At 38.7% G+C, this 17,047-nt stretch overlaps 1 protein-coding gene across 1 annotated transcript in view; it reads left to right on the forward strand.

Annotated features, from left to right (window-relative positions):
• Window positions 1–17,047, forward strand: part of LOC150077579 (A disintegrin and metalloproteinase with thrombospondin motifs adt-1-like) — a 150,197-nt gene that overhangs the window by 50,851 nt on the left and 82,299 nt on the right. The window contains exon 6 of the mRNA XM_090385950.1: window positions 11,500–11,583. Coding sequence (XP_090242076.1) covers window positions 11,500–11,583 — 84 coding nt within the window. The remainder of the gene's footprint in view (window positions 1–11,499; window positions 11,584–17,047) is intronic.

Genomic DNA, 17,047 nt, shown 5'->3' on the forward strand with positions numbered 1-17,047 from the left:
AATTTATGCAAGTCCCGAAGAATTCCATATCGCCAAGTTGTATCAAAGGCCTTTTCGATGTCAACACATACCATAACTAGGTGTTCATTTCTCAAGAACGCATTCCGGATATTTGTTTCGGCCTTGATAATGAGATCAAGCGTACATCTTTTTCTCCGGAAACCATACTGACTCGGGCTTAAAATGTTTTGAGTCTCTAATAACCATGTCAGTCTGGCATTAATTATTTTTTCCAATGTTTTTCCCAGACAACTGGTTAGAGAAATAGGATGGTAATTTTTGGGATCTGTGTGGTCTTTCCCTGGTTTCGGGAAGGCTAGCACATAAGAATGGTACCAGCTAGCGGGGTAATACTCCTCTAAGAAAATTCTGTTATACAATTGTAAGAGTACAGTTAATGATTCCTCACTTAGATGACAGATCATGGTGTAATAAATCCCATCGGGACCTGGAGCACTGTTTTTCAATCGTGCAAGTGCATTACGCAATTCATTCATGGTCAGAGGCAGATTATAAGAATGAAGGATGACAGTATTAAAATTTAGTTTGTATTTTTCTGTCTGGGATTTTAGCAATTGAAATGCAGGTTCATATGTGGCAACAGCTGAAAGCGTTTCAAACGTAGTACCTAAGGCATTGGCAATTTCTGTAGGTTCAGAGATTTCTTTCCCTTTTACAAGTAGGATAGGAGAAGTTGTCTGCGAGTATTTACCATTAATTCTTTTGATTTTTTTCCATATTGTAGAAGTATCCGTGGATCTGTTTATGGTGGAGGCATAATGCGCCCATGCTTCTTTTTTACTCTCCCGTCTTATATGACGAGCTTTAGCTCTGACTCTCTTAAACTGTAGGAGGTTAGCTGTGGTTGGATGTTTTCGAAAAATATTCCAATATTTGTTCCTTTCTTTTTTAGCACTGTTGCATGCTTCGTTCCACCACATTTTTGGATGAAGCCGGATTTTGGATGATGATTTTGGTATATTGTTTGTTTGTTTGTTATTTGGTTTTTAGGAGCATTAGCAACTAAGGCCATATTGCTCCGGGAATATGCGGTGATCATTCCCTGATCTTTCCGCATCCCCGTATTTGGTGGTGACGGGATCGAACCCCGGTCTAATCAAGAAGCGTGCGTTACGCACTGCTGCTTCTTCCCACCTGGCTACGGAGGCGCCGATTTTGGTATAGCAGTCTCGGATGCTTTCATTATTGTATCTGTAATGTAGCTTACTGCAGAGTCAATTGTGTGGGTTGCTATGAAGACAGTATCTAAGTGAGCTATTTCTTGGTATTTAATCCAGTTAGCCTTAGCAAATTTCCAGGTTGTCCTAATGTTACTCTGAGGAGTAGAACTTATACAGAAAGTACAGATGATAGGAAAGTGATCGCTCCTGCGAGGGTTATTAGTAACGGTCCAGTCTATGAGAGGAAATATCACTGGAGAGCATATTGAAAGATCAATAGCAGAAGTTGAGCCAGATGATAAATGCACGTATGTGTGAGCACCTGTGTTTAAAATTGTCATGTTATGTTTATCTAAAATTTTTTCAATTATCTGTCCTCTGGAGTCAAGATGTTGAGAACCCCATAGCGGGTGATGACCATTCCAGTCACCCATAATACAAAAGGGAGCAGGTATTTGCATTACTAAATTATCTAAATCAGCAAAGGTGTATGTATGATTTGGTGATAGATACAATGAAACTAATGTTATTGTGATTCCAAAGGTAACACGGACAGCAATAGCCTCTAAAGATGTTTGCAGGAGGATAGGTCTAGAGGGTACCGAAGAGTTCACTATGAGTGCTACTCCTCCATGAGCTAAATTAGATGAGTTTCTATCTTTTCTATACATATTGTAATGCTTAATTGTCATAGATATTGCATTTGTGAGATTTGTTTCTTGAATGCATACTGCAACAGGCTTGTATTCAGATAGAAGATCGAAAGTCGTCAAAGTTAGCCCACGACAATTCCATTGAATAACTGTATCCATTGTTTGGTTTTAGCTAGTGTCTGCTAACTTCCGTGAGGTAGTTTGCTTACGCCTGTCTATTTTTCCTTTATCCTTCTTTGAGAAGACTGGTCTGCTTGTGTCAATGTCACCTTCTGGATGAATTTCAAGAAAGTGTCATCTTCATCCGCTTTTTCATCAGTGTCCATGGTATCAGATCTGAATGTGTGTGTATCAGTTCTTTCAGAGCTCTTAGTTTGTACTTTCGGTTGCTGATTGGGATTCTTATCTGGAGGTATTGTTACCGGAGTATTTACTTCTTGGGTTGCATATTTGGAGGGAGATTGTTCTTTTAATGAAGTAAGTAATGATTTCGCCCAACCAGATATAGAGATATTTGGAGGGACGGAGCAGTCAGTCTGAGTTGATATTGTGCGTAGCTGTTGAGTAACTGAGGCGTATGTAGATGATTTAGTAGGGATTGCAAAGTGTTTCTTTGCCTCTTGATATGACACTTTGTTCTCTATTTTATATCTCTGAATGTTCTTCTCTCTTTTCCATTGGATACAGTCCTTAGAGAAGGCAGAATGATTTCCCTGGCAGTTAGGACAGTTTTGGGTTTCATTATTACAGTCCGTATGTGTGTGTTCTTTTGAACCACAAGAAGCACAAGTGACTATACCTCTGCACACAGTTTGCGAATGACCGAATTTTTGGCACTTAAAGCACCGAACTGGGTTGGGAATGTACGGTCGAACATGGCATCTGAGATATCCAGCTTTTATAGTTGTGGGGAGATTTGGTGACTTAAATGTCAATATGACTGTTCGTGTAGGAACAGGCTCTCCATCTTTTTTGATGACAATTCTTTTTGCCTGGATTACATTTTGGTTACTTAATTCGGAGACAAGTTCATCCTCTGATACATTTAGAAGATCGCATTCAGATATTACCCCTTTAGAGGAGTTCAAGGTGGCATGTGGGGTAACCTTTGTGGGAATTCCACCAAAGGTAGATATTTTCAAGAGTCTTTCAGCATGTCTGTGTTCACTCATCTCCACTAATAGGTCTCCAGATCTTAGTCGCCGAACCATTTTTGGAGGCCCAGCCACATTTTCGAGACATTTCTGAATCAAAAATGGGGAGAGCTTACTCAATGGTTGGTCTGTGGAGGAATGCAATATTAAGAAGAGAGGAGCAGAAAAATCTGTCCCTTCTTTTTTTTTTGTCTCTTAGCATGGGATTTATTCAAATTATCATGGTCGTCATGTCTACTTGAATCTGGATCAAGAGATCCATAGTAGGACTGTTTTGTGTTGTCCATAGTTGCTCCTTTTAGTCCCGGGAGAGTGGATTTCCCCTCCCAGGCTTCCAGCCCCGCCACGTGGAGGCAGGAGCGGTGCCACCAGTGACCAAGCGATAAGGTTGTTAGTGTTAGTGCGTTAGTAGATTAGTCTTATATACAAGAAGAAAGGTGGCTTTCCTTTCTGTTGAGTAAGGTGACTTCTTTACTTTAGAAGAGCAAAATTATATAACTTTGGAAATTAGAAAATAACGTTCAACTACAATCAATCGCTCTTTTAAGAAAATCGCTTTCAAATCACTGAAGAATCGCTTTAGTCACTCGCTTGGCACTCGGGGCCGGGCCGCGAGGTGGCAAATCAAGTTTAACATTGACAAATGTAAAGTACTATATATGGGATGCAGTAACCCCAGAGTAATGTATCAACTCTGTGATACTACACTGACAGTGGTAGAGAATGAAAAGGACCTGGGAGTAATTGTGCAGGCAGATATGAAGTTTTCTGAGCAGTGCAGACAATCTGCAAGAGTAGCTCATGTTGTCTTATCAATGATATACAGGAATTTTTCTAGCAGGGATAAGAATCGCTTTCAAATCACTGAAGAATCGCTTTAGTCACTCGCTTGGCACTCGGGGCCGGGCCGCGAGGTGGCAAATCAAGTTTAACATTGACAAATGTAAAGTACTATATATGGGATGCAGTAACCCCAGAGTAATGTATCAACTCTGTGATACTACACTGACAGTGGTAGAGAATGAAAAGGACCTGGGAGTAATTGTGCAGGCAGATATGAAGTTTTCTGAGCAGTGCAGACAATCTGCAAGAGTAGCTCATGGTGTCTTATCAATGATATACAGGAATTTTTCTAGCAGGGATAAGGAGGTGATTATTCTCTTGTATAAAGCAATGGTCAGGCCACACCTTGAGTTCTGTATACAGGTCTGGAGGCCTCATTTTAAGAAGGATATAGAGCTGTTGGAACGAGTACAGAGAAAGGCAACAAGATTAGTGAATGGAACGAAGGGTTGCTCTTAAGAAGAAAGGCTTAAGTTTTGCAGATTACAGTGCCTGGAGACTAGGCACAGGCAAGGTGATCTGATTAAGGTTTATAAAGCCTTGAACGGTTTGAGCATGCTCAATGCTGATGGGATTCTTCCTCTTGCTCAGAATAATATAGTCGAGCCCGTCACCACCAAATACGGAGGATGCGGAAAGGTCAAGGAATGACCACCGCATTTCCCGGAGCAATATGGCCTTAGTTGCTAATGCTCCTAAAAACCAAATAACAACAACAGCTCAGAATAATCACCTGAGAGGGCATAAATTCAAATTGAGGAAAGACAGTTTTAGGATAGATGTACAGAAGTTTGCCTTTAGTTAGTGGGTAGTTGATTGGTGGAATAGATTTCCATCTTTTTTTGTGGAAGGTGATAGCCGAAATTAATTTAAGGCTGAGCTGGACAGGTATTTGGAACAAACGGATGGGTGAAATGTGAGTGGTGTTTTTTTTTTTTTTTTGGCTGATGCTGCATAAGCTTGCTTTCTTGCATCGTATGCCTATGCTAATCAGGGTTGTCTAAATCAATAAAGTACAAATTTTAATTTGTCTGCACTGTAGGCAAGGAGTATTATAAACAAGTTAAACAAATTCCGGCTTTTATTCAAGTCAACTAATGCTAATATATTTGGGATTAGAGTTGTTGTTGAGACATGGTGCTCCTCAAAGATATGAGGAATTTCATTTCAGTGAATACTGTGTGTTCAAGACAGAGAAATACGTGATGAACGAAGGGACGGGGATTAATGCTTATCATTAAAAACTGCCTGAAGGTGGCAAAAAAGGTTATGTTAATTTCTCTGAGTCAGAAGGTAACTCCTTCGGACTCAGGGAAATGAGTCAGTATGGTGCAAAATGACTTGCAATAAAGGAAAGATGATAGTCAGAGTACATTAATGACTCTAATGTGTATGACAAAAAAATCTCTTCAGGCAAATTGAATGAGCTGGTGAGTATGATTGTTTAATATGGGAAACTTCAAACTCCCCCTTATAGACTGGAAATACATTATATTGTATTTTTTTTTTTTTTTTTTTTTTTAACAAACTGGATGATTGCTATGTATTACACCATTGCTACTTATCCAAGAGAGAGCACAAGGGGCTTTAAAATTCCAGATGTGAGTCTTACTAAGGAGCCTAACTGTATCACAAACTTGATACGGTTAAAAAGTGGGAGAACCAATAGCAAGCAATGACTTCAACACCATAAAATGGGTTGCATCTAAAGAAATCTAAGTTCTCAAAGGTAAAGCTGAGAGTTTTAATTTCAACAGAGGAGACTATAAAGGGATATTTCTTGGGCTCGATAAACTGTGAAGGCTGTTGTGCGCTGTTGGATACAAATATGATGTAGAAAATAATCAAGAGATTGATCCTGAAAGCCACAAATGCACTTGTACCAATGGTCAAGATCTGTAAACATAAGATCCCAAATTGGATGTCAGGTGAGGTCAAGAGTCTAACTGAGCAAATGAAGCAAGTAGGAACATTACAGACAATCATCTGATTTGGATTTATACATGGATTATAAAAGGATATGTAACAAAGCCATCGATTAGGTAAGACAGGTGAAAGCTGATTACGACAAAGTACAAAGAACACTAAGGATAGGAATTCTTGTACATGAATATAAAAGAGAGGAGAGTAAATCAAAGAGGCCCTTAAATAATTGCAGTGTAAAATCTACAGGAAGCCCAGAAGAATGGCAGGCGAGTTAAAGAACTATTTCTCAATGAAATTTACAGTCGACAAGTATAAAGCAACTCCAATCTTTGGGGAATGAATGGCGTTCACAATGCTGTAAAATAATGGTTTAATGCTATAATAATCTCAGATAACCTGTTGTTACAAAAGCTACTGAGGCTAAAGGAGGGAAAAGCTCCAGGAATTGACAGTATGTATTTTAATAATTAAAAGCTACATGTGAATGTATAAAACTGTTGAAAATGTTAATGAGATGTCATTAGACTCTGGGAAGATCCCTTTGATCTGGAGAACTGTTAATGTCTCCCTGATCCACAAAGTGGTGCTAAAGACAACTTTAAACTATAGGACGGCGAGTTTGACTTCTGTGGGAGCAAAGGTCACGGAGCGTGTGGTTAAGGATGTGATGCAGTAACCTCTTGACAAGAATGGTATCTTGAATACATGCCAGAATGGCTATGTTAAGTAGGGGGTCATAGCCAATCAATTTGATAAATTACTATAATGTAGTCATTAAATAGTTGGATGTAGGTAATAATTTTGACATTGCATACTAGATATTAGTAATGTTTTTGATACCCTCCCTCATGGTATCATGCTATAAAAATTGGAGGAAGTTTGAATTGTTGGTGAGAACCTATGCAAATTGCAAGGTGGTTAAAATATAGGAGAGAGATGGTTGTTATAAACTGTCAGTCTTCAGGATGGACCAGCATAGTAAGTGGAGTCCCTTAATGATTGGTGTTGAGTTCTTATACTGACAAGAGTCATATGCAGACTTTGACAACTTCTAAGGGAAGCTGAGAAAGTCTGTAGATGATTTGAAGGTAGGAAGGGTGGTTAACAATTCTTTTAAATGTAAGGTTAAGGTATTTGACAAAGAAAAATTCTGAATTCATGTATAATCTGGGGGGGGGGGACTAAACATGAAAAAAAGACAGATTTTATGATTCAGTCTGATATGAAATTTTCCATGCACTGTAAACAGGCGTATTGAGGTTTATAAGGTACTAGGTTGGCACTAATGACATTAAGAGTAGGAGACCGGCGGAATTACTTGACAAGTACAGGTCACTGATGAAAAAAAGCCGTGAATTAGGGTTGAAATTGAAAGTGTCTGCAATTCTGCCCAGACACGATAGGAGGGAGTATATGATGAGAGCCCTGTCAATCAATTCGGCCCTGGAAAGATTGTGCAGGGCTCAAGGGGTAGAATTTTTTTCAGCCTGGTCTGTACTTGTTAACAGGAGAGACTGCTTCTACAGGGATGGGATACACTTAAATAGAAAGGGTGCAAGAATGTTTGCTGATGCTATCGAGGCAATGTTAGGTGGGTCGGAAAACTGCTAGATTGGGGGGATACAAGGACTAATAGATTAACAGTAGCCACTGGCAGAGGTGAAAGTGATTCATGCACTGCTTCTATTGGAATGAGCCGCAGCCTGGAAAATAAGATGCAGGATATTTCAGAGACTGCTGGGAATCATTGGGGTACAAGTAAACACATGGGTTGTGTTAGGGTAGCTAAGAAAAAGAACAGGTGCATGTATACTTGTGTGTACACCAATGCTAGGAGTTTAGTAAATAAATTTGATGAATTTGAGGTATTGCTCAAAACATCAAAGGCAGATATTGTGGGGATTTCAGAGACGTGGTGTCACACAGATATAAGAAATGCAGAACTGGAATTTGGGGAGTACAATGTCTACAGAAAGGATAGACAGGATAGGAAGGGAGGAGGGGTTATGCTATTAGTTAAAAAACACATAAAATCCAAGGAAGTGAAGCCAGTCGACATCGCTGGACAGTGCAGTGTCGAGTCAGTTTGGTGTGACATAAGCATTGGGAGATCAAAATTGAGAGTAGGAGTGTGCTATAGGCCTAATGACTCTGATGAGTATAATAAGAAACTGTTCGGAGAAATAGAGTGGGCCAGTAAATCAGAGAGTCTTATAATGGGGTATTTTAATTTCCCAGATATTGACTGGAATTTGGGGGCTGGTCACTCACACAGTAGCAAGGCTTTTGTGGATTTATTGGATGATTGTTTTCTACATCAGCATGTTCGGGAGGCAACTAGAGGGAGTAATACTCTTGATTTGATTATCAGTAGTGATTCTTCATGCATTAAGAATCTGCAGATAAATGAACCACTTGGTGGCAGTGATCACAGTGTGCTGAAGTGGGAGTTACTCAAAGAGGTAACTACCATTAGGGGTAAAGGGAAGGGGTATTGCTTTCGTAAAGGCGACTACAATGGACTGAGACAGTATTTAAAGTCTATACAGTGGGATCAACTGATGATATTGCCAACAGCAAATTCAAAATGGGAAGCATTCAAAGAACTTATCGTGGAAGCTACTAGGCTTTACATACCAACTAAGAAATATTGTTCAAGGTTTAGGCCTAAATGGTTGTCAGATGAACTAATGAGGCATATGGCAGAGAAGAAAAATGCATGGGATACATACAAATTAACACGTGACACGGATGCCTATGATAGATACAAGTTGATCTGTAACCAAGTTACAAAGGAGGTTAGGCAGGCGAAGGCAGATTACGAGAGATCCTTGGCAAGGGATGCGAAGAAAAACAGCAACGAGTTCTTTACTTATGTAAACTCTAGAAGGAAGGGGATGAATCAGATTGGTCCACTTGAGATCGATGGGTCAACTGTTGATGACCCTGCTCGGGTAGCTAACAAACTAAATGAATATTTTGCATCGACATTCACACATGAGGAGTTATTCAGCGAGGGGAATGCCAGAGGTGTATTCAACTCTAGCAGTAAGCTAGAGAATCTTGTAATAACTGAGAGCAAAGTGGAGGAGAAATTGTTGAAGATAAACACAAGAAAGGCACCTGGGGTGGATGGGATCTATCCAGTTATATTAAAGGAGGCAGCAAAGGAGGTAAGCAAACCCTTAGCCATAATTATGAGAGCTTCCTTGGACTCAGGGGAGGTACCCATTGACTGGAGATGTGCAAATGTGACCCCAATTCACAAAGGGGGATCAAAGGCTGACACAAGTAATTATAGACCTGTGAGTTTAACTTCTGTTCCCGGAAAATTAATGGAGGCACTGGTGAAAGAAGCACTGCAGGATCATCTAGACAAGACTTCAGTTATAGCTAGGACACAGCATGGTTTTGTTAAGGGGAAGTCTTGCCTGACCAATTTGATTGGATACTATGATGCAGTCACAAAAGAACTAGATGCAGGGAATAACTTTGATATTATATACTTGGATCTTAGAAAGGCTTTTGATACTGTTGCACATGGAAGACTGCTGCACAAATTGGAGCAGTGTGGCATTGGAGGCAAGTTGCTGCTATGGATAAAGGGGTGGTTGAGGGGGAGAAGACAGAGAGTGGTAATCAATGGACACTGCTCATCGTGGACTAATGTTATTAGTGGAGTCCCTCAGGGTTCAGTATTGGGGCCTTTATTGTTTTCTGTATTTATAAATGATATTGATGATGGTATATCAGGCTTAATGTCCAAGTTTGCAGACGATACGAAGGTTGGCAGGGTTGTCAAGGACACTACTGACACTATGCTGCTGCAACAGGATTTGGAAAGGTTGAGCAGATGGGCTTCGAGGTGGCAAATGAAGTTTAACATTGACAAATGTAAAGTACTACATATGGGAAACAGCAACCCCAGAGCAACGTATCAACTCTGTGGTACTACACTGACAGTGGTAGAGAATGAAAGGGACCTGGGGGTGGTGGTGCAGGCAGATATGAAGTTCTCTGAGCAGTGCAGACGAGCTGCAAGAGTAGCTCATGGTGTATTGTCAATGATATATAGGAATTTTTCTAGCAGGGATAAGGAGGTGATTATTCCCTTGTATAAGGCAATGGTCAGGCCACACCTAGAGTACTGTATACAGGCCTGTAGGCCTCATTTCAGGAAGGATGTAGAGCTGCTGGAACGAGTACAGAGAAGGGCAACTAGATTGGTGAATGGGACAAAGGGGTTCTCTTACGAAGAAAGGCTTAAGTTTTGCAAATTACAGTGTCTGGAAACTAGGCACCAGCGGGGTGATCTGATAGAGGTGTACAAAGCCTTGAATGGTTTGAGCATGCTCAATGCTGATGGGATTCTTCCTCTAGCTCAGAAAAATCACCTGAGAGGGCATAAATTCAAATTGAGAAAAGACAGATGTAGGATAGATGTGCGGAAATTTGCCTTTAGCCAGCGGGTGGTTGGTGGGTGGAACAGACTTCCATCCCTTGTCGTGGAAGTTGATAGCCTAAATAAGTTTAAGGCTCAGCTGGACAGGTATTTCGAACGAACAGAGGGGTGAAGTGGAAGTGGTTATTTTTATTTATTTATGTTACTTTTTTTTTTTTTTTTTTTTTTTTTTTGGCTGATGCTGCATAAGCTTGCTTTCTTGCATCAAATGCCTCTACTAATGCTAATGCTAATGCTAAAAAGGCACATAGTACTCTCTGTCCATGAATTATAGGATCTTTCCTAGTAGGGACAAGAATGTCATTATCCCTCTGTACAAGACGATGGTTAGACGGCATTTGAAATATTGTATTCCGGTCCGGGGAAAACTTTTGGAGAGAGTTTAAAGAGGAGAGCCCATATTAGTGATAACCAAATCGATGCACATATGAAGGACTGCTTAAAAGGAGAGTTCGGCAAAATTTGACATCTAAGAGGAGGTCTGACTGAGGTTTATAAGGTGCTAAATGAACACAGTAAATTGAATGAAACAGGCCCTGTTCTCCCTCCATGGTGAGACAAAAACCAGGAGGTAGAAAAATAAAATATCAGCGAATAATAGACGACTGGATCTCATGAAATGGGTTATCGAACACTGGAATAACTTTCCTCCGAACGAGGCAGAGGTAGTGAGTCAGAATAAAAGCCAAATCTAATTCAAAGCAAATTAGATGGTTATCTTCGGAATAGGAATAGCCAAATCTAATTCAAAGCAAATTAGATGGTTATCTTCGGAATAGGAATAGTATGAATATTCTGTTTATTTTATTTTACATTTTTAGCTGATGAAATAAAAGTCTGCTCCCTTGAATCATTTGGCCTTACTAATAGCAATACTAACACCAAACTTACTGTTGATGGCAAGCTTACTCTTTTTTTGGACAGCACACATACATAAGGAAACAAACTTGAATTGATGAAGGATAGCTGTATGATAAAATGTGCAAAAATCTGCTTTCAGCCAAACATTAACTAATTGTTGTAAAAACCTTTCATCTGGAACCTTTCATTGTAGAAGTGGATATTTTGAATAAATTTATGGAAGCATTAGAGTAATTATTAGAGGAATGGACAGATGAGGCAAGCACGTCCCCCATTCTGCGGTGATACTATATAAGCTTGTTTCCTCGCATAATTTTCCACAAATGATAATAACTGCGATTAGAAAACTAGTTAGTGTACTTTTTGACTTCACTGAAAATTCAAACTATTTAAAAATAAGTTGATGTTTGTTTTTCTAGGTGCAACTCATATATAACTATAACTCAATGAGGAGCAAATTCAAACTAGTCGTAGTGAAACTTGAAATACTGAAACCAGGAACGGTAAGTTCAGTTATCAAAAATTCCTCATGAATTATTAATTTATTCTTTTTAACAGTTCGCCTTCTTGATTTCTTTGTAACATTCATAGATTTGACTTAATATTTTCTACAAATGGATTTTTACATTCCAACCATAAAGAGCTTATTTTTGATATTGCTGCAGAGAAATATTCAATGCATACAAGTCAAATCATTAAAAACTACAATACATACGGACCTAAATACATAAATGCTGCACTATTATAAGTTAACTGGGCAACCTTACATGAAAAGGTATCTATCAAGGAGATAACTGCAGATAATCATTGAAACCAATATTCCTAACAGACATTGCAAAACACTAAATATCCTATAGGGTTAACTTCTGAATAAAAGTATATTATTATTAAGTTTAAGAAAAAAGCTCACAGAGCTTTTAAACGATTAAAGACAAATGACTTTAATACAATTTTAAGTTCCAATTTAATAGCCTGAGATGTAAAGTTAAACAATTAATTACCTCTTCACATAATAGTTATGCATCACTTCATCAATATTCATCAATTTTATGAATATTCTCAAGGTTTATGTACATTAATTTATTAGATAGTATGAATCAGAGCTGTAATATTGAGGTAAACTCCTCTTATTATTTTACTAATAGTACATTAATTTATATACAATTTTATATATATGTGTGTGTGTGTCTCTGGGTGGCTCCTAGGCTAAAAGCCCATCTCCATCTTGTCCTCTGTGATGGTACAGAAACTCTGTATATCAGGCCTGGAAAAGTGTATGTGTTTGGGTGTAAGATATTAGTGCGTGTTCTGTTGGAGCGTTGTTTACGTCAGGCCACTTCGCCACTAGGGAGCAGCCAACAGCTGGGCAGCAGCTGTCCATTCCTGGCACGAGGAGCCGTTAGTTACTTGGTGTTTAAGAGCATTAGCAACTAAGGCCATATTGCTCCGAGGATATGCGGTGGTCATTTACTGACCTTTCTGCATCCTCCGTATTTGGTGGTCACTTTGCTGCTCCTGCTTACCTGGCTACGGAGGCACCCCCCACGAGGAGCCAGGCCAGGGTCTACTATCACCTGTGACGTGCAAATTAGCACTAAATCCCGCACCCACTGGAGGCAGTGAAATACCAGTGGGTAGTAGTAGTAGTAGTAGTGGCACTTGATGCAAGAAAGCAAGTGTAGGAGCTTATGCAGCATCAGCCAAAAAAAAAAAAAAAAAAAAATCACACCATACCCTCCAATTGCCTGTCCAGTTCCTCCTTAAATTTATTTAACCTATCAACTTCCACAATGACAGATGGAAGTTTGTTCCAGCAATTAACCACCCGCTGGCTAAAGGCAAATTTCCGCACATCTATTCTACATCTATCCTTTCTTAATTTGAACTTATGTCCCCGTAGGTTCGTATTCTGAACAAGTGGGAGGATCCCATCAGAATTCAGCGTGCTCAACCCATTCAAGGCCTTATAGACCTCAATCAGATCACCGCGCAGGTGCCTAGTCTCCAGCCACTGCAATTTGCAGAACTTAAGCCTCTCTTGGTAAGAGGATCCCTTCATTCCCCTCACCAATCGTGTTGCTCTTCTCTGTACACGCTCAAGCAAATCTACATCCTTCCTAAAATGAGGCCTCCAGACCTGTACGCAGTACTCAAGGCGTGGCCTGACCATTGCCTTATACAGAGGGACAATCATCTCCTTCTCCCTGCTAGCAAAATTCCTATATATCATTGACAAAACCCCATGACCTGCCCTAGCAGCCTGTCTACATTGCTCAGAAAACTTCATATCTGACTGTACAATTACTCCCAGGTCTTTTTCATTTTCTACCACCTTAAGTGTAGTACCACACAGTTGGTACGTTTCTCTGGGGTTACTTCTACCCATATGCAGTACTTTGCATTTGTCAAGGTTAAACTTCAGTTGCCACTTCTTAGCCCATCTGCCCAAATTATCTAGATCCTGTTGCAGTAGCACACTGCCATTACTGTCATTAACAACCCTGCCAACCTTTGTGTCATCTGCAAACTTCGACATCACGCCTGATATACCTTCATCAATATCATTGATAAATATACAAAACAACAGTGGACCCAACACCGAACCCTGTGGGACTCCACTAATAACATTAGTCCACGAAGAGCAGCACCCATTGATTACCACCCTCTGTCTTCTCCCACTTAACCATCCTTTTATCCATTGTAGCAACTTACCCTTAATACCATTCTGCTCCAATTTGTACAGTAGTCTTCCATGCGCAACAGTGTCAAAAGCTTTCCTGAAATCCAAGTATATGATATCAAAATTATTTTTTGCATCCAGTTCCTTTGTGACCACATCATAATAACCAATCAAATTTGTCAGACAAGACTTTCCCTTAACAAACCCATGCTGTGTCTGAATTATTGCTGCAGTCTTGTCTAGATGATCCTACAATGCATCTTTAACCAGTGACTCCAGCAATCCTGCTCTCAGGTAGCTCACACCTTGGAGCCAGCAAAAAAAAAGAAAAGAAAAAAAAAAAAAAAAAACTTACTAGTGGGCAACCACTGCAAAACACTCAGGAATCCTGAGAAAGATTTACTTAAATCTACTTTACTTAAATTAAGTTTAACAGCAGAAGCCCAAAAAAAAAGTAACTATCAGTCACCAAAACTATATCAACAGGATACAATCTGTAGTCACCATGAGATTACTAAAAGGATATCATACAATTTGTTAGCCACAATTAGACCAACAGTCGATGAGCTTGACTAGAGCAGGAGGCTCAACAGAAATTAATCGCTGACCGGGCTAGCCAGGTGGGTAAAGTGCCTGCCTGGCAACCCAAAGGTCACGGGTTCGAATCCCACCTCGGGTTTGGATCAGAGCAAAATGCAAAAACTTTGTGCATTATGGCCACAGAAGCCAATGCGCCAACAACTAACAAAAAAAAAATTAATTCCCTGTCCAACATTACAACCATCATAGCTACATCGTCTTTCTGTTAAGTTAATGGTTTTTATTTTGAAATGTTGTTTGTTCGGTTTTAAATGATTGTCACTATGAGACTATATAGAAACACATTACAGGCGTTAGCCACGATGAGGTTAGCGTTTGTTTAGTTTTAAAAGGATAGTCACAATGAGACTAGACAGAAGCACAGTACAGGTGCAACCATAATTAGGCCAGGAGGTTGAAGAATGGATTTTAGTGAACTTTTCACTATCACGTTCATTTATCAGCTCCCACAATAGTATCCTCTCGTTGAATATCAGGTTTTGATCTTCAGACTTTTTGCTTAGAAGTCAGAAGGTCGCTTCGCTCTGCTCTGACTTGTGTCACACGAACCTGAATTATACGTTTTTATATTTAAATTTTTTTTAGTGGGGAAAACCCCCCCACACTCCCTTCTAATAATCAAAAGATATACAAGAATTATATTATATTATTTTATTATCTAAAAACAAATTAATAACAAACCATCATTTATATATTTGATTATAAACAACATTTCTTGTCCAATTTTTTTGTTTTTTTGATTCGTTTTCCGTTAATACAAAGATTTTTTAGCTGCCCTCACTCTACTTAATGCAACGTACAATTGTCCATGTGAAAAATACATGGTGATGTTAAGTCAACACCAACCTTAGCTAATGGTTGACCTTGAATTTTGTTTACTGTCATACTAAACGCCAATTTCACAGGAAGCTGTATTGGTTGAAAATGAAGTTATATTCCTCTTCGTTTGAATACATAAGAATCCATGGAATATATGCTTTCGATCCAGTTCTGTCACCTGTGACATGTTCACAAACCAAACATTTCTTCCTTATTCCACTACACATAGTCATTTTTTATCTAAGTTTCTTAAAACCATAACAATTGAGTTTAGCTTTAATAGTAATTTATGAGGAGGTAAATCTGAAATCTCTAGAGAATAAAGTGTTTTGGGTGTTACAGAGTTCTCCAGTTCACGGGGACCTCCCCTAAATCTAAGGATGCTCTCATAATTATGTCTAAGGGTTTCCTTATTTCCCTTGCTGCCTCCTTCAATATAACTGGATAGATTACATCTGCCCCAGGTGCCTTTTTTATGTTTAACTTCAACAATTTCTCCTCCACTTTGCTCTCAGTTATTACAAAATCACTTAGCCCCCAGTTAGTTTGATAAACATCTGACATTCCCAACCTTGAATAACTCATGTGTGAATGTAGATGCAAAATATACTCATTCAGTTTATCAGCTACTTGAGCAGGATCATCAATAGTCAAACCATCTATGTTAAGTGGACCAATCCAATAAAACCCTTTTGTGATTTGATTACAGACTAGCTGGGCCATTTTATTGCATGGGCGGCCAAGGGCCTTGGCCTACTGGGGCCCTCACTTGTTGATCTTAAATAATTTTTTAAAAGACCCTCTGTTCCATATATTATGTTGTGGTCGGAAGCACCGCAAACACGGAACATAATGATATGCGAATGTTGTTGGCTTTTTTTAAATGGTTTAAATTGCCGAAAATATTAATATTTAGAAAAATAATTAATACATTTATTTCTCGCTTATGATTATAAATTAATAATATATATATATATATATATATATATATATATATATATATATATAATTATATATATAATTATATATATTATTAATGTATATATATTATGTAATTATAATTTTTATAATTATATAATATAGACAGAGAGAAGTACATGGACAGGGCATGGTGGCGAGGCTTCACAAGTCAACCCGTGGAATAGCGGAACAATGACAGATGATGATGAATTATAATTTTTAAGTTTCTGCTATGCTCCGTGCAAAGCTTAAATTGAATTTAAATTGAATAGGGGCCTCACAACTTCCAGAAAACATACGAGGAAATGATCAGGAAGTATGCAGATCTAAGACAGGAGGTCAAATTGATGGAACAAATAATGACCATCCCAATCACCATGTCAACCACCAGCATAGTGCCAAAGATACTACACAAGAGCCTAGCAGCAATAGGCTGCCCAGAGAACAGCTACAGCAGTGATCAAAAAATTGCATCACTTGCAAAATTCACCAAATTTCTTGAAATCTAGCAATACATCATATATGTTTTGATGTTAAAAATATTTTTACTGGTGTTATTCCAAAAATTTCATAACAAAAAACTGTCATGCATAAAACGTTACAGAAATGACATCATCTTTAGCTCCCGCCAAAAGCGAATTATTGTAACTTGTATTCTTGCAATCATACTTGTATGATGACAATAATAATTTATCTTCTACTAGACCAAATTTAATGAAATTTTGCATGGAGCTTCATCTTAGCTCTATACTAGAGTAAAAACCTTCAAACCTCTGAAAATTGCAGTAGTTTTTCCAGGATAGTGGAAAATATGACATGTGATCAAGGAAATTATTTCACGTAATAAATGGGATAATGTGGACATATAGCATATCATTGGAAAGCTAAGGAATTTAGAAACAGAAATA

The sequence above is a fragment of the Mastigoproctus giganteus genome, chromosome 12 (genome assembly GCF_048544385.1).
Source record: "Mastigoproctus giganteus isolate SK-2022 chromosome 12, ASM4854438v1, whole genome shotgun sequence".
NCBI lineage: Eukaryota > Metazoa > Arthropoda > Arachnida > Uropygi > Thelyphonidae > Mastigoproctus > Mastigoproctus giganteus.